The sequence below is a fragment of the Sminthopsis crassicaudata genome, chromosome 5 (assembly GCF_048593235.1).
Source record: "Sminthopsis crassicaudata isolate SCR6 chromosome 5, ASM4859323v1, whole genome shotgun sequence".
NCBI classification, from domain to species: Eukaryota; Metazoa; Chordata; class Mammalia; order Dasyuromorphia; family Dasyuridae; genus Sminthopsis; species Sminthopsis crassicaudata.
Genome location: NC_133621.1, coordinates 217,821,799 through 217,846,158, shown reverse-complemented (window position 1 = coordinate 217,846,158; position 24,360 = coordinate 217,821,799). Strand labels below are relative to the sequence as shown.

The following is a 24,360-nucleotide window of genomic DNA, read 5'->3' as shown; positions in this document are numbered from 1 at the left end:
GTTCTCTCACCTTTCACCTTCTAGGCCTCCTTTTGCTCATCTGTAAAATGGGTTGTGTGAGAGAGCAGGGAAAGAGTGGAGGTCAAAAATTCCAGCTCCGATCCCCAGGGCTGTCACGGTTTTCTATCTCACTACTGAGTGTGATCTATTACCACAATTGCACACACCCTCCCCAATCCCCAACAAAAGCAGAAAGGTTTAACTTTCGCTTTTGGGGTCTTGCAAGCGTCCTCTTTTAACAAGACCCTGCTATTAATGCAGCACCTCAAGATTTCTGCCCCTAGCTCTGATCATCCTTATCCGTTTGGACTTTCCTCCTCTTGGACCACGGGGACTTGGGATGCTCCTTCAGTACATTGGCTATTAACCATACTTATGGAGGAAAGATAGTTTATAATCATTAACTACTTCGAGAAGTTGTAGGACACAGTAGTTTTTGCATACCAATAAGTTGAACACATAATACATGTTTATTGAAAGGAATTTTTAAAATGCTTTAACATTAAATGCCTGTTGGGTTCGATGCATGGCCAAGTTCCTGGGGAGAAAAGACACGGTCCTTTTGCTCACGGATCTTACATTCTAGGAAGAGGATAAGATATGAACATAGATACAAAAATGATATACGATATTGTATATGAATTTTTTTTAAAGTGACAAATGCATGAAGTCCATTCTTCCGCTGAGGTTCTGATGCGAGATTCCTTTCTGCAGTTCTGGACTGTAAAAGATGGGCTGGGAATCCAGCAAGTGAAGAGAGGAAGCTTCACTATCCCGATTAATGATCTTTGAAAGGATAAGGATGGAAAAAGTAGTGAGGTCAGACGAGGAAGTAAGTACCTTTATGGATGCTAATTTCTTTTCATGAAGGATATTAAAAAAAAAAAAAAAGTGATGCATCCAGATCTCTGCATAAGGGAGATTAGTTTGGCCAGAGTCTATATGAAGGATGGCCTGGGTGTGAGCAGCGCCAGACCCTACCCACATTACGTAAGCTCTGGGTGCCTCAGTTTCCCCATCTGTAAAATGAGGAAAATGAGAATGGAGCCGATCCAAAGGCGTTGCTGGAGCACTAGACAAAGAGGGAAGAATTGACTCGTGCCATCCTTGCAAAGCGGGGGTCCTGTGTTCCTGAGATGACACTGCCCAAGCTGTCATCCGAGCAAGAGACAGGTGTGCCGGGATAAGCTTGGGGACCTGTATCCCACAACCAGCCGAGGATCTTGACAAGCTGAGCTGTCATCCCCGCAGAGGCCATAAGCCATGGATCGGTGACAGGCGGAGGGAGGTCCTGGGAAATTTGGGATTAAGAGCCGCCCATCCCTCTACTTTTAGGGGAGGATCAGAGAGGTAGCCTGACCGATCCTATGTCGCCTCGGTGGAGACAGTAGCTAAGTTTTGAGACTCGCACTCAGGTCTTCGGACTCCCGGTCCATCCTGTACCGTGCCTCCTCTTCTGGGGGGGGGGCCCGCTGGGGGTTCCGGCATTTTCTCTCTCATCGGCCGGCCCGGGCTCGGTCGGGGGCGGGGGGGGGGAAGGGAGGGGGACCGGGAGAGGTCATTGGTGGACCGGGAATTAACTCAGATCCCCGCGGGGTGGAGGGACGGGTTTGTTCCCCGGGGGATTGATGGGGGGAGGGCGGTGCAGGCGCGTGTCCGCATGCGCACTGCGGCCCCTCCCGTTGGTTCGTCGCGGACCGCGGGGTGGGGGGCCTGACCCCGCCCCTCTCCCGTCCGGGCGGCGGCGGCGGCGGCGGCGGCGGCGACGGCGGCGGAGCGGCGACCCGCGCGGGGCCTTCTGGGAACGGAATCCCCAGGGCTGCCCCTGGCCCCTATGGCGCATGCGCGGGAGGCCGCTCGGTGATCCGCGGCAGCGGCGGTGCTTCCTGCTAGGACTGGCCGGAGGCTCGGGCTACACCGACCCCCTACCCCCACCCCCTCACACTCACCCACCGGGCCGCGACTGCGCAGGGCGGGGCCGGCCGGCACTATGGGCCGCGGTGAGTGCGGGGGCCCGGCCCCCCGCCCCTCCCCCTCCCCTTCTGCCCCCTCCCTCCTCGGCTTCTTCCTTCCCCCCTCCCCCCGCTCTGCCCTCCCTCCCTCCCTCTCTCCGTCCCTGCTTCCTCCCTACTCCCCTTTTCTCCCCTTCGCCTCCCCTCGGTCCCCATCCCCGCGCCGCTTCCTCTCACCTGCTCCCTCCCTCCTCCTCCCTTCCTCCTCCCCTCCTCCTCCTCCTTCTTCGCCCTCCCCTCCCCCTCCCCCGCCACCTACCTCTGGGTCTGTCTCCTGCCTCCTGCGCCGCCTCCTTCCTCCTCCTCCCGACACGGCGCTCACCCCTCCACCCTCCCCCCAAGTTCCTTCCTACTCGCCAACCTCGCGTCCCCGGGCCGAGGCGGGCCGGCGGCGCGGGGTGACAGGGGCGCCGGGGGGCTTCGGGGAAGGCCGTCAGAGTGTCGAGAGAGGGCGGCGGAGCCCCGGGGCCCTCCCCGCCTGCTGTGCCCTCCATCGAAACTCAGGGTGGGGAAAATGCAGGAACCCTGAAGGCGCCACGAAAGGGGAGGGGGATGGAGGCGCCGCTCCTCCCAAGTGTGTGGGGAGAAACGTCGGGTGGCCGCGGGGACACGGAGGGAGCTCCCCCCAGAGGGCTTTGGGGCACTTAAATCCTGGTGATCTGCGGGGGAAGCCGGGGGAAACGGCGGTCCTCTCGGGAGAGACCGCTTTGTGGTGGTCTTGCCACCCTCCGGGGCTGAGGGCAACGATCCGAAGATCGGGCCCCGGGGGAGCTCTCCGAGACCTCGGGGAGAATGTCGGGAGCTGTCATCTGCTGACAGGCCCCATGCCCTGTGTTGCAGGTGTGGGCTAAGCCGGAGGCCCGGCTTGGACTGGACACCACCATGTTTGCAGAGATGTTCAGGTAGCCGAGCGCCGCGGGCATTCCCCTGCTCTCCTTCCCGAGCTCTCACTGCCCCGGGCTCTTCCCAGGGGTTGCCTAGGCCCATGTAGGCATGCGACTCGCCCCGGTTTCTCCCTCTCCTGGCCAAGTCTTCCCTCATGCCCTGTCCTGTGTCCCTCCCTGCCCTTCTGCCAGTGCCCACCAGAGTGTCTGTGTTGTCAGGCGAATGGGAGCTGAGCGCACACAATGAATGGGGGCAATGAGAGCAGCGAAGCAGACAGAGCTGGGGGCCCTGGGGCCTCCCCTGTCCCTATTGGCTGGCAGCGCTGTGTGCGGGAGGGTGCCGTGCTCTATGTCAGGTATGGACCTTCCCACGACCCGGTGCTTTCTTCCCTGCCTTTCCCGTTCGGTATTTTTCTCCAATCCGCTCACTCACAGCTCGGAGCCCGAGCAGCCCAGCCACCCCCTCCGAGCCCCACTCCTGCATCCGTGGAAGTTCCCCCGGCCCCCTCCCCCACTCAGCCCTCCTCTTAGATTATGCTGCCCCACCCAGGAGGATCTTGGAATTGGCTTAAGTAGCTCTGCCCCTCGGGAGTACTTGCTGACCTTGTGCCCCCTAATCCCCTCCTTCCTGACCCTATTCCTCCCCAGTCCAAGTGGCACAGAGCTGTCTTCCCTGGAGCAAACCCGGAGCTACCTCCTCAGTGATGGGACCTGCAAGTGCGGCCTGGAGTGTCCACTCAATGTCCCCAAGGTCAGCACCATGAGGGTTAGCCGGGGCGGGGGAGTGAGGAGAAAGCCCAAAACCTTAACCAGGAGTCACAAGCCTGGCAACCAACCCCCGGCTCCGATTCCTCAGCCTGTCCGTACCCTCTGCCGTATAGGTTTTCAACTTTGACCCCTTGGCCCTGGTGACCCCGGGCGGGGCAGGGGTGGGGCCGGCAGCTGAGGAGGACATGACCAAGCTGTGCAACCACAGGCGGAAAGCTGTCGCCATGGCAACGCTATACAGAAGCATGGAGACCACCTGTTCACACCCCTCCCCTGGTGAGAGAAAGGGGGGGATTAGAGGGAGCCTTGGAACCTGGGTGAAGGAGCCAGGGGAGGGTGCTTCCAAGTCTGGGAGGGCTGAGCAGAGAGGATATGGGGAAGACAGGCATGAATGGAGTGGGGCTGCTACGGATGGGGGGGGCTGGAATGAGAGTAGGGGTCAGGCTCGGGGAGACCTGGTAGAAGTGGAACTGAGGAATGAGAAGTTCTCCAACGAAGAGGTTCCTGGCTTTGACCCTCTTATTTCTGATCTGTTGCAGGAGGGGGAGCAAGCCCCCAACTGTTCCACACTGTGTCCCCAGGTCCCCCGACTGCCCATCCCCCTTGCCGAGCCCCTCCCATAGCCCCACTTAATGGGGGACCCTGTACTCTACCCCCAGAGCCACTCTCTGCATCTCCTCAGCCCTTTCCCCCCTTATCAGGCCCTGGGGGTGTCTTTCCACCCCCAAGGCCCCCTGACCCAGGTACCCCAGGGGGCAGCAACAGCCCCTGCTTCCTTCCGAGGGGCAATGCCCCCTCCCCAGCCCCACCCCCACCCCCTGCTGTCAGTCTCAATGCCTCCCCATACATCTGGGGGACTGCCCTCAGACCCAGCCTGGTCCCTCCAGATCTGGGTTCTCCTCCTGCACCCCTTGTTTCCTCTTCACCACCCACGGGGAGTGGCGAGCACCCTCTGGATCCCCCTTTCCACTGCAGTGATGCCTTAACGCCCTCTCCCCTGCCTCCAAGCAATAATCTCCCTGGCTCTTGTGGACCCCCCACTCAGCCACCAGTGTCTTCAGCCTCTATGCACCTGCCCTTGCCCTTGGTCCTGGGGCCTCTGGGAGGGGGTCCCATGGTAGAGGGGACTGGGGCACCCCCATTCCTCGCCAGCAGCCTACTCTCTGCAGCAGCCAAGGCACAGCGCCCCTCACTGCCTCCCCCCAGCACTTTACAGGGCCGAAGGCTTCGAGCCCAGGCGCCTCCTCCTCCCCATCAGCCCTCACCCCGTTCCCAACGCCGCCCCCGCAGGCCTCCAACTGTTCTGCGATTGCTAGAAGGGGGAGGGCCTTTGATACCCCGGAGGACCCGCCCTCGTGCCCCTGCCCCACCATCTTTCCCTCACTCTGAACCATCTAACCCAATCCTTCCCTCTGTGCTATCCCTGCTGGGACTCTCTACCCCTCCCCATTCCGATGGAAGCTTTAACCTTTCGGGGTCTGATGTGCCCCTTCCCCCAACCCTTCCCCTCTCCTCAGGGAGCCCCCCCCAACCCATGCACCCCATCCAGCCCTCCTTACCTGGGACTAGCAGTGGCAGCCTCAGCAGCATGCCAGGTACATGGATGTTATGAAGCAGCTTTCTCTCCCCATGAGTGACTGGGTTGGGGCAGATCAGCCACCCCAGGTGTTTGGGTTGAAGCTTAGAGGGGAACTCCTTCCGTGTTGTTTGGGTTGAAATTGGACAGAGAGGCTGTTTTCCCTGGGGAATAGGGTGGGGTTTTCCTTTCTCTTTTCTGATTCTTTGCTCTTTTTTTTCTCTCAGGTGCCCCTGCCCCTCCAGCCGCCACCAAAGCCCCCCCGGTTCCCAGCCCTGTCCTTCGAAGCACCCCTGAAGGGATGGGTCCAAGCTGCCCTCTTCCTTCCCTTGGTGGAGGGGAGGCCTTCCCCTTTCCCAGCCCAGAGCAGGGCTTGGCATTGGGTGGAGCAGGCTTTCCAGGACTACTTGGGGCCCTGCCTCTTCCTTTGAGTTTGGGGCAGCCTCCTCCCCCTCCATTGCTTAGCCACAGTTTGTTGGGTGTGTTGGCTGGGGGTGGGGGGCAGCCTCCCCCTGAGCCCTTCCTGCCTCCTCCTGGGGGTCCGGGCCCTCCCCTGGCCCCCGGCGATCCCGAGGGACCATCACTTTTGGTGGCTTCCTTGCTCCCACCGCCCTCCTCGGACCTACTACCCCCTGCTCCAGCCCCTCCCAGCAACCTCCTTGCCTCACTTCTACCCCTACTGGCTTTGGGTCCTCCATCAGGGGATGGGGAAGGACCTGGGGAGGTGGCTGGGGGTCCAAGTGGGGAGTCATTTCCAGGTTTGGGAGACCTGCCCCCCCTGCTGTTTCCCCCCCTCTCAGCCCCACCTGCCCTCATAGCTTTAAATTCTGCGCTGCTGGCTGCCAGCCTGGACTCCCCTGCAGGGAACCCCTCCCAGGTAAGGATGAGGAAAGAAAAGCAGTAGGTGCTATTAGGAAAAGGAATGCCAGGGAGAAGGGAGGTGTTCATTTTCCTAGATAAATAATTCCCCAGAGGATAGTAGGGGTTTGAGTGGAAGGGGGAACAGTGTTGTTGCTGCTGCTGCTGCTCCTCCTCCTCCTGGAATATGGGATCTTAGCCTTCTGTGACCCATGTCTCTCGTCTCAGCCCTGTGTTCTGAGCACCCCTCAACCTGGACCACCTACCTCCAGCGTCACCACGGCAACTACTGACCCCGGGGCCTCCTCTCTGGGCAAGGCCCCTTCCACCTCAGGGAGAACCCCCCCACTCCTCAGCCCTCTGCTGAGCGCCAGCCTGCTGGGTAAGTCCAAGGAGTAGAGATTTCAAAAGTGGTGCTCACTTTTGCAGAGAGTGATCATTGGGGAGACTGCCTTCTAAAGATTAGAATAAATGCCTCACCTCCCCTGAATACTTCATGGGATGGTCTGAGTTTACATCATTTGCACAGGTGGCCTCCTGACTTGCTTTGCTCATTCTCAGGTGACTTGTCTTCGATGACTAGCAGCCCTGGGACCCTTCCCAGCCTGCTGACCCCTCCAGGACCTCTTTTCCCTGGCCAGCTTGGGCTCCAGCTCCTCCCTGGGGGAGGTGCCCCCCCACCTCTCTCTGGGGCTTCCAGCCCCTTGACCTGCTTGTTGCAGAGTCTCCAGGTGAGTTCTGGATATTAGCTGCTACCTGTTTTCTTCTCTGGAGGAAGGAGGCAAAGAATTTGATTTCCTAGGTTATTGTGGGTGGTATCAGGAATGTCAGCACTGCGATTTGGACTGATTGGACTTTCTCTTTTGCTCTGCAGCTCCCCACTGAGCAACCAGAAGCTCCCTGCCTGCCCCCTGAGAGTCCCAGCCCAACTGTTGAACCGGAGCCTGCCCGGCCCCCCCTCAGTGCCTTAGCCCCACCCCAGGGTTTCCCTGACCCTCCAGCTCCTGAGTTGTTGACTGGGAGGGGGTCAGGAAAGCGGGGACGGCGGGGAGGTGGGGGATCAAGGGGCATTAATGGGGAGACTAGACCAGGCCGGGGCCGAAAGCCTGGTAGCCGGAGAGAGCCTAGTCGACTGGCCCTTAGGTGGGGAGGACGAGGTGGTTTCAATGGACAGATGGAACGGTCCCCCCGAGGTCCCCACTGGCAGCATAATGGGGAGTTGGCTGAAGGGGGGACTGAGCCCAAAGACCTACCCACTCCCGTGCCCCAGCCAGATGAGCTCAAGGTGAGTAGAGGAGAAGGGGCCCAATTTCAGGAAATTTCCAAAAAGAATCATGGAAATACTCCTTTTCCTGATCCCATCTCACAATTTTTCAGGTGCCCCCTGGGGGAGTTAGAAAGTCTCGTAGGGGCAGGAGGAGGAAGAACAAGTAAGTGCTTGATCCCCAACAGTGACTTTTGTATCCAAGCCTTTGCCCATTTGCATTTGTGTTTTGAGTTTCATAGCTGTGGTCTCCAAAAGGAATGGATGTTCACTTGAATGATTCGGGAGTCTTAATGCCTCAGTACAGAACAGGTCCCCCCTGCTTCGCCATGGTCACAGTTCACCAGCCTCACCTCTTTTGCTGGGAGATTGACTATCTCCTCATTCTCCTTGTTGCAGCCCCTCCCGAACCAGCAGCAGCTCCCGACAGATTACCCTGGAGTCTAGCCACATGGCTGGGGTAAGTAGGAGAATGAGGAAATGGTGGAGGGGGAGGAAGAAAAGCGTCGGCTGAGGGGCTTGATGGAGGAAGAAAGATGGCCTTGTTATCAGCTGCTAGTGACCTTTCTCTACTTGTCCAGGTGGCTGTTCCCTTGCCCCCCCGGCCCCGTCCTGGTCGTCCTGCCAAGAACAAGAGGAGGAAATTGGCCCCCTAGCAGCCATACCTGGAGCTGGACCTGATCCCCACTCTGGGGGGAGTTGAGCCTTGGGAGTCCCTGCCAACCATCTGTACCTGTGGACAGAAGTGGGTAGGGGGCTGTATATCTCCCCCCCTCCAGCCCCCAAGCACAAATGCATTTCCCTCCCCCCATAATCTTGTCCTGAGCCATTCCAGGGGATAGAGAAGCTCACCTCACCCCAAAGCCATGTCACTGATAAGGTCTGGGGGGGTATTTGGCACCTCCCCCCCCAGGTACTAAGGGGAGCATACCCTTCTCCAGGTCTTATTTGCTTAAGTTATTTTTGCACAAATGACTCTTTATATTTAATTCGACTTCATTGTCCCTCTTCCCCAAGCCAGCAGGCTCAGTTTACAAACCTGTGAGCCACTGTTGGCTGCTGCCCTCCTTCCCAGCGAAAGGCACAAAGCAATAAGCATCACTCCCTTCCACCCCTAGCCCCCTTCCCTCTGGCTCAGGTGCCTCAAAGCACAGATCCTACCCCATCCCCACTCCCACCCCCACGGTTTGAAACACACGGAAGCCTCATTTCAGGGTGTAAGCCAGGTTCCTTCCCCTTTTCCTCTGGGGTAAGGGGGGAAAGAGGCCTCCCTTCCCACACACACTACAGTGCCCCCTTTCCCCCATCAAAAATGCTCAGAGACGTTGTCATGACGCTGACGCAAGGATTATGCAACGCAGTCCAACCGGAGTGGCCAGCATGCCCAGCCGTCCAGGGGCTGCCTCATGCCTTTTCTTTTGTAAAGACAAGACCCTTCGGGAGTTTTAATTCTGTTTTGTACTCGCCCTGTGGGGCCTCCACCGCTTTTCTATGGGAGACACTCTTAATTTAACAGATAAGAATATTTTGAAACTCTGGCTCTGGGTCCATGCTCATTTCTTTATTGGGAACAGCTTATATTTAAAATCCTCCCTCCTCTTGTTTTGTTCTGGGAAAGCTATCCAGAATTCTTGCCATCCACATTGGTTTTCCTGGACACGGGGTAGACATGACTAACTCTCGGTGAAGTTACCTTGCTAGAAAACCGCACGGGCTACTTACGGCACAACAGCATTTAATGATCAGAAAGTTGTACAGTTAGTCACAGAGCAGCTGCGTACCCCTACTCCCACCACATCCCAGTAAAGCAGTGTTATACATGGGTTAGGAAGATGGCTATTTCTATGCCCCTCCCCCCATTTCCAGGAGCTAAGAGGAGATGCTTCCCTTTGACCACCACTGGTTAATGTTATCAACGGGCTATACACTCCACATGCAGGAGGTCCTCTCCTTTCCAAGGAGAGGGGGACCTGGGATTTTTATAATTAAGGAAGGAGGGAGCACAGCCATACTTGAGTTGATAAGTACAGGATACACACCCACAGAGACTGCCCCCCCACTTCTGTTCACTTCCCTAGTTTCTTCATTCGTGTGTTGATGCTGGCAAAGTTTCCCTCCACCGTGACCAGATTCTCACGCATAGTGGCCTGCACCTAGAAATGAATGATGAGCTCAGTAACTTCTTGTCATAGCCTGCGAAGGAATACTTTTAAGATGCTGGAAACGTCTGACTGGAGAAGGCAAAGAAATGGAATGTAACCCATCATACAATTCTGGAACTGGAAGAGACCTCATCTGGTCTAACCTCACTTTACAGGTGAAGAAACAAAACCCAAAGAAATGAAGAGACTTGCTTAAAAAATCATGGAGCTAAATGGCAGACACAGAACTAATACCACGGTCTCCTCATTCCCCACCAATGCTACAGGAAATGGAATTGGCTACAACTTGTCCAAACCCATCGAACAAAGTTATGGTGTGAAAAGTAAGAGAGAGATAAGCAAAGGGACTTTCAGCCTTGGGCTTGAAGGATGGACTAAGAGTCTCATCTATATACATCAAGATAGGGAGAGCACAGGAGTATGCTTTGTTAGAAGATACAAACCTGAGCCAGTAGGGCAGCATTGTCCTTGAGAGAACCAGCGATCATCTGCTGGGTGGTGTCCAGATGTGTCAGGAGTTGACCAAACTGCATAGCTACAATTAGAAGTGAAGACCAATATTAGGATTTGGTAGCACGCCTCGGGAAGGGACCAAAAGGTTCCACTGCTCACTTCCCACATCCCTCCCAGTGCCCTCCTGGTCCAGGCTCCCCACCTTGCTCATGCAGCTGCTTTATGGTTACAAGTCGCTGTACTAGCTCAGGAAGTGTAGCAGCAATGGGACTCCAGCGTTGAACTGTCTCATACAACTGATGTACCTGAGAAATTGAGAAACAGGAGGAATTCTGAGGGCGTGGACAGTGACTGCACTGCCTGCTAGGAAGCAGAAGCAAGCAATGATGCTTCCCATGCAGTGAGGCCTGGTTTGGCTCATGATGGAAGTGATATTTCTGGTGACACAGAGAAGAAGTGGGGCTGAGCCCAGCAACAGCCAACGAGACACCTGAGACAGAAGGCAGTGGGCAAAAGGGCTGGGTGTGTGCACCCCATCTGCCTCCAGTGAGATACGGTAGGGAAATAATGGGGCAGGGGAGTGGCTCTGACCTTGCTTTGTGTATCTGCATCCTCTACAGCAGCTTTATGCTTAGCAATCTCATTCACCTTCCCCAGGACACTCTGAAAGCACAAATAATGACAGGCAATGAAGACAAAAATAACTCTTACCATCAATGCTTATAACACTGCCAGCTCTCCCGATGAGTACCTGTAGTCTTGCTTCTACCTGATCCAAAGCAGCAAGGTCCAGGGTGCTCACCTTTGCCTGCAACAGCTCCACTGTTTCCTGGGGAAATGAGGAGAGGGCCAGAGATTATGAATATATACTCTGGCCATCACTAAGATAAATGAACTTGCAGCCAGAAATTTGACTAGCTAATCCTCAGAGAAAACCAATTCCTCCAGAATCCTGATAGTGCATATAGTTCCCTCCCTGCTTACCATCAGGCAGGATCCCTGCAGACCTGCAGACAAGGGATTCTAGAAGGAGAGATGGGAAGAATGAGCGATACCTCCATTTTCTGTTATCACTACCACCTTCCATTTTGGCATTCCCACCTTTGCTGGACTTTGAAAACAGGTTTCTTATACCCTTAGAGGCAGCTGATGTGCCGGAGGTAGAATACTGGGCCAAGGGTTAGGAAGAGCTGAATTCAAATTTAGCCTCAGGTGTTTATCACTGTGTGACTGGACAAGTTACTTAACCTGTTGCCCTGTATGTGAAATGGGGTTAATAGCAGCACCTACCTCCCAGGGTTGTTGGGAGAATTTTTTGTAAAAAGTGCTTTAGAACACTGCCTGGCACAGTAGGGTACTATATCCCCCCCACCCCCCCTTTCTCAGTTCCAAGAATATAGACTCCTGACCTTCCTGTATTGGTTGTGGGAAACAAGGAAAGGCTCTGGCAGGGCATGAGAGTATCTGACCTGAGGGTCCTGGTCACAGCGCACTGTTGCCTCCAGCTCTGACAGCCGTTTTTCAAGCTCTGCAACCTGTAGTGAAAGCAAGGGTAAGAGACTCCCCTAAACTAGAGGAAGGGGTGGCCCCCTTATTACTGTAAAACTGGAAGAATGAGACCCGTTTCCCGGCCACTGACTGAATCTACAATCCAACCCTGAGGTAATTCTATATAGAACCTCCATGGAAAATTGCTGCCCCACCCAGTATAGTTTATTACATCCCCAGCTAGTCAGATTCTGCCAAACTAATTGGCCCTAAGTGCCAAACGCTGGGAGTTATCATATTCATTGACATAGAAATATACAAGCTAGACTTAGCTTCTCTGTCTGCCATGGAGCAGAGTGATTATTCTGGCCACTCACCTTGGCAGCCTGGGAGAACTTGTCTTGCTCAGGCCGAGAATGAAGCTCATAAGTGACCAAGCTGCTGTCAGAGGGGGGCCCAGCAGCATCCTTGCCCCCTACCCCAACTCCTTTGCTGCTCTTTGCTGCCTCCAACTGCACCAGTAGACGACTAGGCCAAGGAGAAAAGATAAACAAGAAATCACTTCACATGTGGGGCAGGAGCACAAGTGTGACTTTCTTTTAGTTCTCTGTTCCCCACCACAGCTGCAGCCTGGGCTTGCAAAGGCTAGCTAGCCCGGGGTACTCACTTGGCCAGGGCTCCATCAGGGTCAGTAAGGTTGATGGCAGCATCAGGTCCCAGCAGTTTCTCTAAGTGGGAAGCAACAAGCTGCTGCTTCAGAACAGCCAGCTGTTTGGCCAACACCACAGGGGTCAGCTTCTCCTCAGCAGCTGATTCTTTCACTGTTGTCTGAGAGAGGAAGAGGTAAAAATTGGTCAGTCATTTCTTTCTAGTCTTGAATATGGTTCCAGGTATCTTCCCTCTTTCTCCCATGGTCAAAGGGACAAAGGCCTGGGGTGAGGGTAGGGGTGCAGATGGAGGCTAGTAAAATACCTTTATCTTTTCCACCTCAGTCATTAATTCTTGCACCTCATGTAGCAGTCGCTGGTACTTTTGTTGAGGTGTCTCCTTCAGTCCCAGTCCCTCTCCAAGCTAGAGATCAGGAACAAAAGGAGGTGTCACATCCCTCACGGCAGGGAACTGCCCAAATCCCAGAATCCAATCACAAAGTGTTATGCTCAATCACTAGTTCATAATATCCCCAAGATTGATGACTTGGAATAACAGCATGGTAAAGAGCAACACCAACTTATGGATGTCCCTTTTAATAAGCAGCCTCAACAACCAGAGTAACATTTGAAATTCTCCCTTTTAATTGCCTCCCTAGAGGAGAAATCCCCCCCATTACGAACCATTTCAAACTCTCCAGATTCATATCCTGTTCTTTTGGTTTTCCCAATACGATCTGAAAAGTCTGCATGGGAAGAAAAGAGAGGAGAAAGGAACAGAAAAATTGTCCCATTTGTCACAGCTTCTAAGTCTCAGGAAAGAGAGGGGATTTGGAGAATTGTTTCCACCAGAGATCCTTAAAAGGGCCTTCTCCAGGACTAATTCCACAGAATGCAGGAGGTCGATTCTGGGCCTTGTCTCCCCTCCCCCCCCAAACACATACCCATCTCATTTTTAGTTTTACCCTTATCAATCCTTCTGTCTGATCCCACACCCAAGCCTGGCCTCACCAAGTCCCTTGGTCCCCACTCTTTTGTCTTTGAATTTGTCATAGGCGGCATTTGGGTTGACAATGATGTGTTCCACACTTGTACTTGTCAGCTCCTCCTGTAAAGACAGGTATTTTAGACTAAGAAGTCTTTCCAAACCATTCACCCAAAGTCTCTTCCACACCCAAATTATCAATTAATGTCCCCTCTGTGTTTTACTTCACTGGGGGAAAGGGTAAAAAACAACTCTTCACTTTGATGCTTCTAGCTCAGTCCAAAGAGAGGAAATAAATTTTCCTTTCCTGTCAGTTTGAAGAAGATGTATACGGAAACAAGGGATCTAGTACCAAAGCTACAGCCTTAGTTCTCTGTAAACAGCAATCCTTTGCTTCAGCTGGGAATGAATAACAGAGATTATCTCCTCTACTTTCAACAACAAACTCCAGGAGCTTGCAGTATTGTCTAAGCCACTGCGTGTATTCTAAATACTGCCCTCCCCCCAAATCCAGATCTAGTAACACAACTTAGTCTCACCCCAAATCTGCTTGTCACAAAGGGATGAAAAGGATAACAAGCTAGCAGGCAGTGCTAACTGTTGGTATAGGCATTAAAACATGCTGGTACTGCCCAAAGTTGGAGCAATGCTCCCTAGGATTTGAGGGGGGTGGTGTGTGTCAATGGCCATTCCCTAATCTGTCAAGATAAGATTGAGAAATTTAGATGGGATTGTCTTCTGAAAAATAACACAGAAGCAAGAACCCATTATATGCCTGGCCTGCAGAAAAGATGTCCAGTTCAATCCAGAGAAAAGCTAAAACTATAAATCACAGACAGAATCCATGATTTATGCCAGTGGAAGTTGCCTTTTCATGGATTGAAGCTGATTCTGGAATAACCTCGCTACAAAGACTTTTCAGGAAAGGGGATGTTGCTGTGGAAGGAATGCGAAATGAGTAAAAAGATTCAGTTCGAACTCCTAAGATGGAAAAAGTAGTTAACCCACTGTAATACTGTAATCTACCTTCATCTCTACTCCTTGATTCGAATGTCTTATAGGACAGTGTTTCCTCCCCAAATACTTGAGAGGTCTGACATCCATCCCTATAGTATAGCAGATTTCAGCCAGTATTTTAAACCTGGCTAATCTTATTTTGGAGAGAGAGATTTTTTTTTCTCCCTTCTCTTCCAACCTGAGGGTGGAACATAGAGAAGTGGTGGGAGAAAGCAACTCAGATCTTCAGAGCTCCATCCTTGACCAAGTACCTTACCATTCTTTGGGATTAGTCAGAGAAGGAACCAGAATATTAGTGGCAGATTTATGGGAAGGAAAAAAAAAGTGTGGGGGGGGGGAATGGGAAGTACATTAAGGGAAAGAAACATTTAACCTTTTGTCTTTACCTCTTCTCCAGGGGAAGCCATGGGCAGTTGTGATGAACAGAGAACATAGGGTCAAGAGCCCAGGACCAGAAGAAAAACAAAAACACTTTTGAGATCAAAAGCATCCTTTTTCCAGTCCTTTCTGGGGTGTTGTGCCCAAAGCACTACCACATCCCAGGTATCCAATCAATGAATATCTTGGTCTCTGATCTCTAACATGTAACTGGAAAACAACTCAAATTAAGGGAATAAAGTTCCTGAAACATCTAGGATAAAGTTTAAGCATGGAGGTAACTATATTCTCTTTAGTCCTCCCTTGAATCCCCTCCTTTCTTCCCTAGATAGGACCCTGATTAGCAAGGAAAGTGAAGTTAAAAGCGCTATTAAAAATTTTAAGTTTGAAGAGTAACAGTCCTTCAGTCCAAGGAGAGAGAATTCCTTGGGCAGGGGAGGGGGTTGTAAAAAATTTGCCAATCTCAGAGAATTTCAATCTTACGATATCTGAACAGAGATCAGCACTAACTTGTTACAGCTTGGGACTTGGATGTGAGATAGAATGAGACAGAAAATTCACCTGCAGTCTTCAGTGTAGGGCCCTGCCCCTCACCTAGCAGCACTGACAATGAGTCTAGAACAGCAATATGCGTGACTTTGTGGCATCAGGAGCCTCTTTTAAGTATGTGTTATCCCTAGAAGGGGCAGGAGAACAGTGTTGAGGGACCCTATCCCATATATCAGTAAATATGCTCTTAACATTCTAGGGTCTATCTTAGATCAAATTGGTCCAGGAGGTATATAAGATGATAGTAGAATGATGGGGTTGAGTTCAAGTCAGCTATATGGGCAGGGAATGGAAGGATGAGAAGTTTGGTAAAGACAAAAGGGCAGCAAGTACACCCATCCCATCATAGCACACCCGTTAAAAAAGCAGACAAAAGGTCAGGCTTCTTACCAGCTCCTGGCGGTTTCCCCAGAGGTGAGAAAGTCAAAAGAGGTTAAGAGGAAAAGGAATGGGAAAATTGGGGGGAAAAAAAGACAAAATTGTTATTAGCACATTGTCACATGCACTACATGATACTCTTAAAACATACTGTACCACAGGGCCCCAGGGAAGCTTAGCAAAACCTTGGTAACAGTTAATTATGAATGAGATTCCCACATACTCAAAAAGAGTGGGAAATAGGAAGACCCGACCCTCCCCTAAGGTGGCAAGGCTATATAGGAGTTTAAGTAAAAGGATGATTACTAAAAAAATAGAACATCAGTAGTTCAATATGATCAGCCAGTGACATGGGTTAAGGAAAAGAATTAAAGCATTTCAGAGCTAGAAAGGACTTCTCCCTTTATAAATGAAGAAATAGTAGCCCAGAAGAATGGCAGGGTGTGAAGGAGATGCTTTGGCCATTCCAAAGGCCTCTGGTTGAGTGGTTAGCCCCTGGCATGAGTTTTCTTACTACCCTGGTATCTGAGGCTTGGGGAGCACAAGACAGTTAAGATGACAGCATAAGGGAAGGGAGAAGCAAATGTTCAGGTTAGGCAGGACAGCTGATGCCAGCTGCTGACAAAGGAAGAGAGAAGAACTGTGAAACACTTATTTTCTCAGCTGCTGCTACAGCTGAAGTAGTGGTAAAATGGTCCCTAACTCCAATCCTTTTCTCATTCCCCCAGTCCTATGAATACCTAATTTTGGTTACTGCTAAATAACTTCCTTGTTCCTTGAATCAACCAGCTTAATTTTGCTGTGATGAACTAGCTGGGGGAGACCAAAGTTCAAAAGAACTTAAATATTCAGCTCCCAAATTCCCTTGTTATCTATTTCCGGAAGGAGAGGAAGGATAAACAAAGACAGTTGCTATAAACCTAGGCTACCATAGATGGTTCCTGTCCTCAGGAATTGCTGAATTAGGAACCTCTGGGAGTGCAAAATCCCTAAAGATGTTCCAAAGGGGCAGATTTTAGGGATGGGTGTCTGGGATCTTAAGTCTCCTCCGTGTAGTTCAGGCATAGCTATATCCTGATCAAATTCCTCATTCCACAGTCACTTCCTCTAGTGCCTGTTTCTGGCCCAGGCAAGGTTCCCCCTTTAACCTGAATTAGAGCTCCATTTTCAGTTTTGCTCTCTTAGCAAGGGGAGGGTTCAATGGTAAAGCCTTGATGGAAAGCTTGCATAGGTGCTCACATGCAAACCCAGAGACCATGCCCTTCTCATCCTTGTCCCAGTGACATAAAGCTGGCTCAGGGAGAAAAGTAAATAGATATCAGGGAGTAATGCCCAAGTTCAAATCTAAACCATGAAGAATGAACATCAGGAGGTAAAAAAACCAAAAACTTTCCAGTGGAAATAACCAAGTGATGGGTTAGTTTTCAAATCATGTCTCCAGGATGTATCAGAGAGAGAATGAAATCTTATACATAATTCCCATTACCTGGGGTTGTATTGATCAAATAGGCATAAAATACCAGTCATCCTGACTGAAAAGTCTCAGATGTCTTGATCATGGGTCCCAGTTGGGACATTTGATTTTTCGTATGCCTCTGTTCCTCACTCTAGTCAAGCTTTAAACTCACCAGGGGCATTTGGTCAAATGATTACACAAATGCTGGGGGACCAGGGAGTAGGGTGGCTGGTAGTGGTGAATATGAGTTAAGGAATCAAAGGAGGAGGCCAAAAGCTCACTCTTTGTTCTGATTTTGGTATGATACCAAAGAAATAGCTAGGTAAACTATAGGTGCATGGTGGTTACTGCTGGAGAATATAACTTAAAGTGTTTACCTATAAAATCAAAGAAAACTATTCATTCTAAAGGAGGGGTACAATTAAACAAATTCTAAATCACTCTTCAAACTCTAGGGACCAAGGTTGAGGCTATTTTTAGAATTTATAATGTATGAAGATGTGTCATAGATAATAAAAAAGACTATACTTGATTTTATAATACATATGATTCTCCCTCATTTTTATCCTCCAAAACCCAAGATTTAACTGCTTAAGTGGATATTAAATTTAATTTGCAATTCCAAACACATACCAACTGTTCCTCCATTCAGAAGAGGTAATGTGCTGGGCAATTAGAGAAAGCCAATATGGGAAATAAAAATTTCCATGGATCTCTATCATACACAACTTAAAAATCCTGGTAGTTATTTCCCAGAGATGTTCCTTTGATGCAGAAAGAGGCACTGGCCTGAAGTGATAGGACCTTGATCCAAACATAGATCAAAGCTATTCTATATCTACTGGTCTCCTTATAGGCTGGGAAAAGGAAGTGTGTTATTTTCCCATTTTCTGCCCCTTAAGTCAATGGAATCCTCATACCCAAATGTATTGATAGTCTTTTATCTCCTTGTACTATCTTCCATTTAATAGTATGAACTAAGATGCTCACAAAGAGAAATGGCAATAGTAATCCACTTAGACTTATATATCCAAAACTTGACTAACCATCTTTAAACAGGAGGCCGGCAGGCATCAAAGTCACCCAGTCAGATGTTTAAGGATTAGTGATAACAAAAGGACAAGGGGCAATGCACTGGCATGCAAGATGGAAAACAAGAAGCATGCAAAGTAGAAGCACTGAATGGTCTTACTTGTGCAAACTAGTGTCCAGGCAAGGTGGTGAGGAGGGAGGGGGAAAGCATTAGGAAAAACTTAGATAAGTTCATGTGCATCAACAGTTAATAAACACAATTAAGCATATTCTATGTATCCCCAAACCAAAGGGAGGGAAACAACCTGCTGTTTCTTTTTCAGGGATGGAAAACAGTCAGTCCTACCCATCCTCCTCAGAGTATGAACAAGCTATATTTAAGTGGCCAGGAAACTATTGGCTATGCCACAGCCCTCTCAAGAATTTGCAAGGGGACAGTAGGATTCCCATTACCTGACATTGAGGACTTATATATGGCCTATGTGCTTATTAGTTAAGAATGTTAATTTTCTCTTGCTTCCCTGCTCTAGTAGATTCAAAAACCATGAATAGACCAATTCATAGGCTAAAGTCAAGTACTGACAGGTAAAGTGTGGAAGATAGAGTTTACCTTAGGGAATTAACTTTCCTCGATTTTTTTTTTTTAATCCTACCAAAAAAAAAATATACATCTCCCAATTATTTTGGAACTTGGCCTGAGAAAACCAAACTTGTGTTTGCAGAGCAGTGAAGGATAACTTGTAGTATGAGAGGAGTGATATGGTTAGATCAGCAAGGCCCTTTAGTTGGCCCAGCACCCTGGGCTCGCTCCTGTTTTGAAATATCATTTCTTGCTGAAGTTACTTCAATGCATTGTGAAGAATTTAGGACCATTTATATACCTTTCCACTGACAGCTTTCTGAGAATAGCAACATTTTTTCCAAGTATACTATGAAGTAACAATTATAAAAATCTGGATACATTTTATTTATTTAAGTCACCATCACTATTTGTGGCTTAATTTAAGATCGCTGGGCCAGACAAAGTTTCATTTACAATGAACTAATAGATGTTACCATATTGATGTTACTCATGCTAAAGCTACTTCATTGTTCCTTTAATCAAAAGTCTGGAGATCGAATTAGAGAATACCATTACTTAGGGTAGTGGAATAGGGGCTTTATATGAATTTATGTGAGAGACTCAATAATGATGATAATGTGTGCCTTTCTCCCACCTTATATCTTTTAAGGAGACAGACACTGGGAGAAGTACAGCTATCAAAGAAATTAAAATTGCTGAAATTTTAATTCATACACATCTCATTACAAATTTAAATCTGAATTAAAAACAGAAGTGGAGCCATTACTTGGCTTCATTTTCAAACCATCTCTCCAGGGTCCAAAGGGACAAGCTGTAATCAGATGCATTAGCTTTATGGCAGAAAACATCCAAAGCCTTGGCCACTCCTAAAGCAGCTGAAGGCATACTTATTTCTCTACTTTCAGTGCTAGAGTCACTAAAAGGAATGTTGAGGGAAAGCAAGTAAACTTATGTCATCATTTCCCCAGTTTCCTAGCCCTGTTATTCATGGATACTGAACAAAGGATTCAGGGAAATAAGTATTATTACTCATCTTTCTTATTTGCTGTAAGAGATTATTGGAGTCTGGAAAAGACCTATTTATGTTCTATCTGGGGGAGAAACAGCTGACCAGGAATGGACATCTTTTTTGGCTCTTCTTTCTCAGGTACTTATCAGCCTATTAAGCCTATTCCTTGGCTAGTGAGGCATAGCCAGGCATGTTACCCTCGGCTCAGTGGCTCTGCTTCTTAAGGAGAAACTTCCTTGGACACTAGGAATACTTCAAAAGAAAAAAATCACTATTTTTCATCTTGGTAGGGTTCCTCTGAAATGTATTTCTGTCCTTGAATTTATTGGTCATCAGTAGAGTCCCATTCAGTATCTCTCCATGAAAACTTAACATTTCTTCTAGATTCTAAACAGGCCAAAACTGAAACTGGCAGAATTCCTGAATTGTGGCATTATGGTGATGTGCTCGGCACCTCCCACTTATGACCTTTAAAGAGGAAAGAGATGACTAATTTGCAGGACTTTTAAGAATAGCCTTTATAGTGACAGGTAAGAATATCTCATGAGCAATAAAAGATGCTTCAGCCACACTCACACATTATTCTTTGGACAACTGCATCACATTACATCCAACTCCATATGACTGTAGCTTTGGGACATGACATGCGAGCAACTAGGGAGAGAGATGCCACAAGAGACACACACCACAGAAAGTGGGGTGGGGTAGAAGATAAGGTCTGTTTGCAAATCAAGGGCTACTGCCATGTGGGAGAGCCAAACACGGAAAAAGTGAGTATGCCAAGCCACACATTATCAGCCAGCATTCAGCACCCCCCCAATTGACCAGAAAACTCCCAAATACAGCCAAAAGATTCATACATATATATATATATATATATGAAGCCTGCCTCCTGAGGATGGTAAGCCATACTGTTTTTTGTTCACTCTAGACCAGGACATGGTAGGAATACCAGAAACACATAATAAATGTGTTAATAAATACAATTAAGCATATTCTTTATCCCCCCCACAAAAGGGAGGGAAATAACCTGCTGTTTCTTTTTCAGAGATAAAGAAGGGTCAATTCTACCTATCTTCAAAGGTTGAACAAGCTACATAAGAGACCAGGACACTGCTGGCTGTGCCATAGGCCTCTCAGGGCACCACTGTTTGTCATGGATGGTTGTCTTGCCCTGGCAAGATATACTAATCAGATAGCTTTTGGTACCCTCACCCTAGTTTGTACCTTTTAATATGCACTTCTTTGTTAGGTCTTATATACTCTTTGGGCTGTGTTCCTTGAAAAGGACTGTATTTCTTCATTTCTACTACACAAAGCTCTCTATATAAGGGAGTCCTGAATAGATGATGTGCTAAATGTTCTGTTGTCCGGGACCACATCCACAGTTTTCCCCATATCATCTCTCTTCTCCGAACATCTTCCTACATTTAAAATTCTCTTAACTTTGCTAAATGAATCAATTCCTCTGTAATCTTTCTTTATCATGACCTTTCCCCATTCTCTGTAAAAAGCTCCAAAACCACAATCCTTTCTTCAACCTATGAAGCTCTGCACTAGGTAAGTCACCAGTTCCCAGGAAAGAGAATATTGAGTGAAATACTGTCTGAAGACATGACTCAACCTTGGAAAGTTTATAGCATCTCAGGTTTCATGTTTGTTTTTAAACAATAACCAAGTCCCAGGAGTATGAGTTTTTCCTAACCTCAGTTATTTCGCTCAGATTGTACCAGCTGAACTCAAGATTAGAGTTTTGTAGGTCAGAATTAACTGTCTTTGGTATTTCTCCTTCATGCTCCAGATTAAATGTTAAGTCTAAATGCTTTCTATGACCAACAACTCAAAATACACTAGAACACCAGCTGTTTGTTGTGGCTTATTAGCAAAGGGGATAAGAGGTCAAGTATCAAGGGACTTGTGGGGCAACATATGGTCTTACCGAATCAAATTCTGCTTGGTCGTCCTCTGGGAGGTCGCTGGTCTCATAAACATCTGGCTCATTTCTGGCCTGCAGGTAGAAGAAGTGACCAACCCACTTCATGACAAAGTATCAACCAACTCCCTTCCTTATTCCACTAATCATGGCTAATAGAGAAGACAGGATGATTCCCATATCACCTGTCCCTTATCCTTCACCTAGCCCAGGGAACCTTCACAAGGCTGGTGGCTGAAGCAACTGAAACTAAATGGTAGAAGATGAATGTGAGTTATGACAAAGAGACTGTATGCAGCTGAGGGTTAAGCACTGTACTTTTGACTAATCTGAGAAGACAGCATGAGATGGACAGGGACAGCTCTTTTCACCATACTAGTGTCAATGGGGATAACAGCACAACTACAGGGTACATCAAATGTATTTTTATGGGATGGCAGTTTTTAGAGTTTTAGACAAAGAGTTATAAACCCAATCTGAGAATGAACATTGCTCCAACCTCATATCCACCATTAGTCAGTCCTAAGTTTCTGGCAAAAGTGGAAATAGGCAGCAAGGAGTACACAGATCATAATATGGGAGTGTCAAAGGCTGTTGAGTCAATATTTGTTTCATTTTGGTGAAATATCAGGTACAGGAGGCTGGGGGGCGTATTGGTAATAGATAGAAAATATGAAATGGTAGGGACAGTTTAGGAGAGGCAGAATGCAATGGAAATGAGTGGGAAGACAAGATAGGAAAAGAGGATCCTTTCTGGTTAATAGGAGAAGAGGAAGGAATCAAGTTTTATTGTGAGAAGGGGACAAGTTTCTAAGGTACAAGTTGAGGGTGGATGAAATTTGGGTGTAGGAATAGTCTAAGAAAACTACATTGTAAGAGAATTATTGGCAGTCTGAAAGAGCACACTAACAGAGAAGAAAACAAAGGGAGGGTGAAAGCTCTCACAGAGCTTTTTATATGACAATAAATGTGAACGATTTATATGACAATATTGTAAAGACAAACCTATTTTGATTTAAAAAGTAACCAATGCAACAACAACCAGCTAGCATTCCAGGAGGTAGATTCCATGCCATCCACGTCCTCAAAGAGAGGGGATGGACTGCAGAGGAAGAATGGGATATACCGCTTTTTGAGGAGGCTACTATAGGGATTTTTGTTTAACTGCATATTTTTTGGTACCATTATGATATTAAAATTAAAAGATATCAAACATCTCTTTTCTCTCCCTCCAGGCTCTCCTAATCTCACCCTACCCCCCCCAAAAAAATACTTGTAAAAAATAGTATGCATATTTTGTTATAAAGGTTTTATCCTCCCTTCCCCTTTTCCAATGGGAAAAGGGGAAGAAAATAATGCTTATTAAATGGAAAAAAAAAAAAAAAAAGGTAGACAGAAAGGAGCTCATGTAGGGAGCTAAGTGGTCAGAATACTCAGGCGAGGGCTACAAAACAAGGAGGATGGGTGGAGACAGAAGCCTGGAGGGAAGATCTGACAGGAGGAAGGGGGGGAATCCTTGGACGGGTTTGGAAGGGGGGAGGGAGAAAGAAGGGCGGGTGTTTCTTAATTTTTTTTTGTATCACAAACAGCTTTGACAGTTTGATGAAACCTATGAATCTACAGTTTTTTAAATACTTAGGATTACAAAGGAATCAATTCTATAGTTATCAAAATGCAGAACAACAGTTCAGGGACCGAGGTTAAGAAGCAGTGATTTAAAGCGGAGGCCGGGAAGAAGCTGCGGAGAGGCGGCCGGCCTACCGCTGGCCCCGGGGGAGGACGGAGGCACAGACTGAAGCCACAGGGGGGAGCTTTGGGAAAGCAGCTAGAGCAATCCCCTGGTTTAACCGAGGCAGGACCGGCGGTCCAAAGCAGGTTCCGTGACTTGCCCGCGGTGCGTGGGGAGCCAGGGAGCCAGGCAGGACCGGGACTCGGCTCTGACTGCTTCAGCGCTCTGTGCCGGCCGCGCCCCGGGACGGGGGAGGGGGTGCCGGGGGAAGGTCCGGCAGGGATGGGGCCGCCCGCCGGGCGGCCGGGGCGTGTCGGGGCCCACGCGCGAGCCGGGGCGCTCGAGCCGGCGCCCGCGGGCGGGTCCCCGGCGGTGGCCAGGCTGTGTGGCCAGGGAGGGACCGTGCCGGGCCGCGGGGCGGGGGCTGTCCGGGCCCTCTACTCACAATGCCGGGAAGGTCGGCGTATTTGGGGTCCGCCATGACAGTGGCAGAGGAGGGCAGGGAAGACAGGGCGGGGGGGGTCCGGGGCCTCGGCGGGGCCGGAGCCGAGCCTCAAGCTCTGCCCGCGGAAGAAGCCGGTCGGGATCCCAGTCCGGGGTTTAGTCAGATGCGGCGACAGGGGCGGCTGAGGGGCACGAAGTCTCGCGAAAGAACGGTCGGGAGTAGGCTGAGCCGAGAGAGGCAGAAGCTGATCTCGCGAGAACTCAGGCCTCTCAGTCGCTTCCCCGCCACCAACCGAGAGGTGGAAGCTAGCAAAAACGAGGCAAAGAGATGAGGTAATGGGGAAAGGGTGCCGACTAGGATTGTGGGATGTGTAGTTAGAGGGCTAATCGGAGACTAGCTTCCTTTGAAGACTTTGAAACAGGATCATGGATGTACAGCTAGAAGGCGAATCATTTAAACGAAAAAGCAGACTCCTTTTTTGACTGCGCAAACCGAGGCATTTATTTAGCCCATAGAGCAGCTAGGCGACTCAGGGGATCGAGCCAGAGCCTAGAGTCAGGAAGAACCGAGGTTAAAAGTGGCTACTAATAGCGTGACCCTGGGCTAGTTACTGACCCTGTTTGCCTCCATTTTCTCACCTGTCAAACGAGCTGGAGAAAGAAGTGGCAAACCCTCCAGTGTCTGCCAGAAACCCCACCCAAATGGGGTATTGAAGAGCGGGACACAAGTGAACAGCAAACTCTGAAACAAAGGC

The 24,360-nt window shown here is 49.4% G+C and overlaps 2 protein-coding genes across 5 annotated transcripts; one reads left to right on the top strand and one right to left on the bottom strand.

The window, feature by feature from the left end:
* The first annotated feature begins 1,739 nt into the window (after positions 1 to 1,739).
* On the top strand, positions 1,740 to 8,900 carry MBD6 (methyl-CpG binding domain protein 6). Of its 4 annotated transcripts, none has more exons than XM_074269871.1 (13): positions 1,740 to 2,000; positions 2,853 to 2,914; positions 3,116 to 3,252; positions 3,545 to 3,647; positions 3,778 to 3,940; positions 4,204 to 5,259; positions 5,468 to 6,117; positions 6,327 to 6,480; positions 6,660 to 6,829; positions 6,973 to 7,383; positions 7,476 to 7,528; positions 7,762 to 7,822; positions 7,944 to 8,900. In XM_074269871.1, exons 3-13 carry the CDS (start codon positions 3,140 to 3,142, stop codon positions 8,016 to 8,018), a joined length of 3,009 nt encoding a protein of 1,002 aa, XP_074125972.1. In that variant the 5' UTR covers positions 1,740 to 2,000; positions 2,853 to 2,914; positions 3,116 to 3,139; the 3' UTR covers positions 8,019 to 8,900. The 4 variants fall into 4 exon arrangements, with proteins under 4 accessions (XP_074125972.1, XP_074125975.1, XP_074125976.1 ...); XM_074269874.1 differs by having other exon boundaries at positions 3,089 to 3,252; XM_074269875.1 differs by lacking the exon at positions 1,740 to 2,000 and adding an exon at positions 2,213 to 2,517 and having other exon boundaries at positions 3,089 to 3,252.
* A 180-nt stretch (positions 8,901 to 9,080) lies between these two features.
* DCTN2 (dynactin subunit 2) lies at positions 9,081 to 23,892 on the bottom strand. Its single transcript, XM_074269883.1, has 14 exons — positions 23,607 to 23,892; positions 21,439 to 21,507; positions 13,124 to 13,220; positions 12,797 to 12,858; positions 12,438 to 12,536; positions 12,133 to 12,293; positions 11,843 to 11,993; positions 11,447 to 11,512; positions 10,962 to 11,000; positions 10,729 to 10,806; positions 10,569 to 10,640; positions 10,180 to 10,282; positions 9,968 to 10,059; positions 9,081 to 9,515 (listed from the first exon to the last, which is right to left on the bottom strand). Exons 1-14 carry the CDS (start codon positions 23,640 to 23,642, stop codon positions 9,429 to 9,431), a joined length of 1,212 nt encoding a protein of 403 aa, XP_074125984.1. The 5' UTR covers positions 23,643 to 23,892; the 3' UTR covers positions 9,081 to 9,428.
* Positions 23,893 to 24,360: the final 468 nt, after the last annotated feature.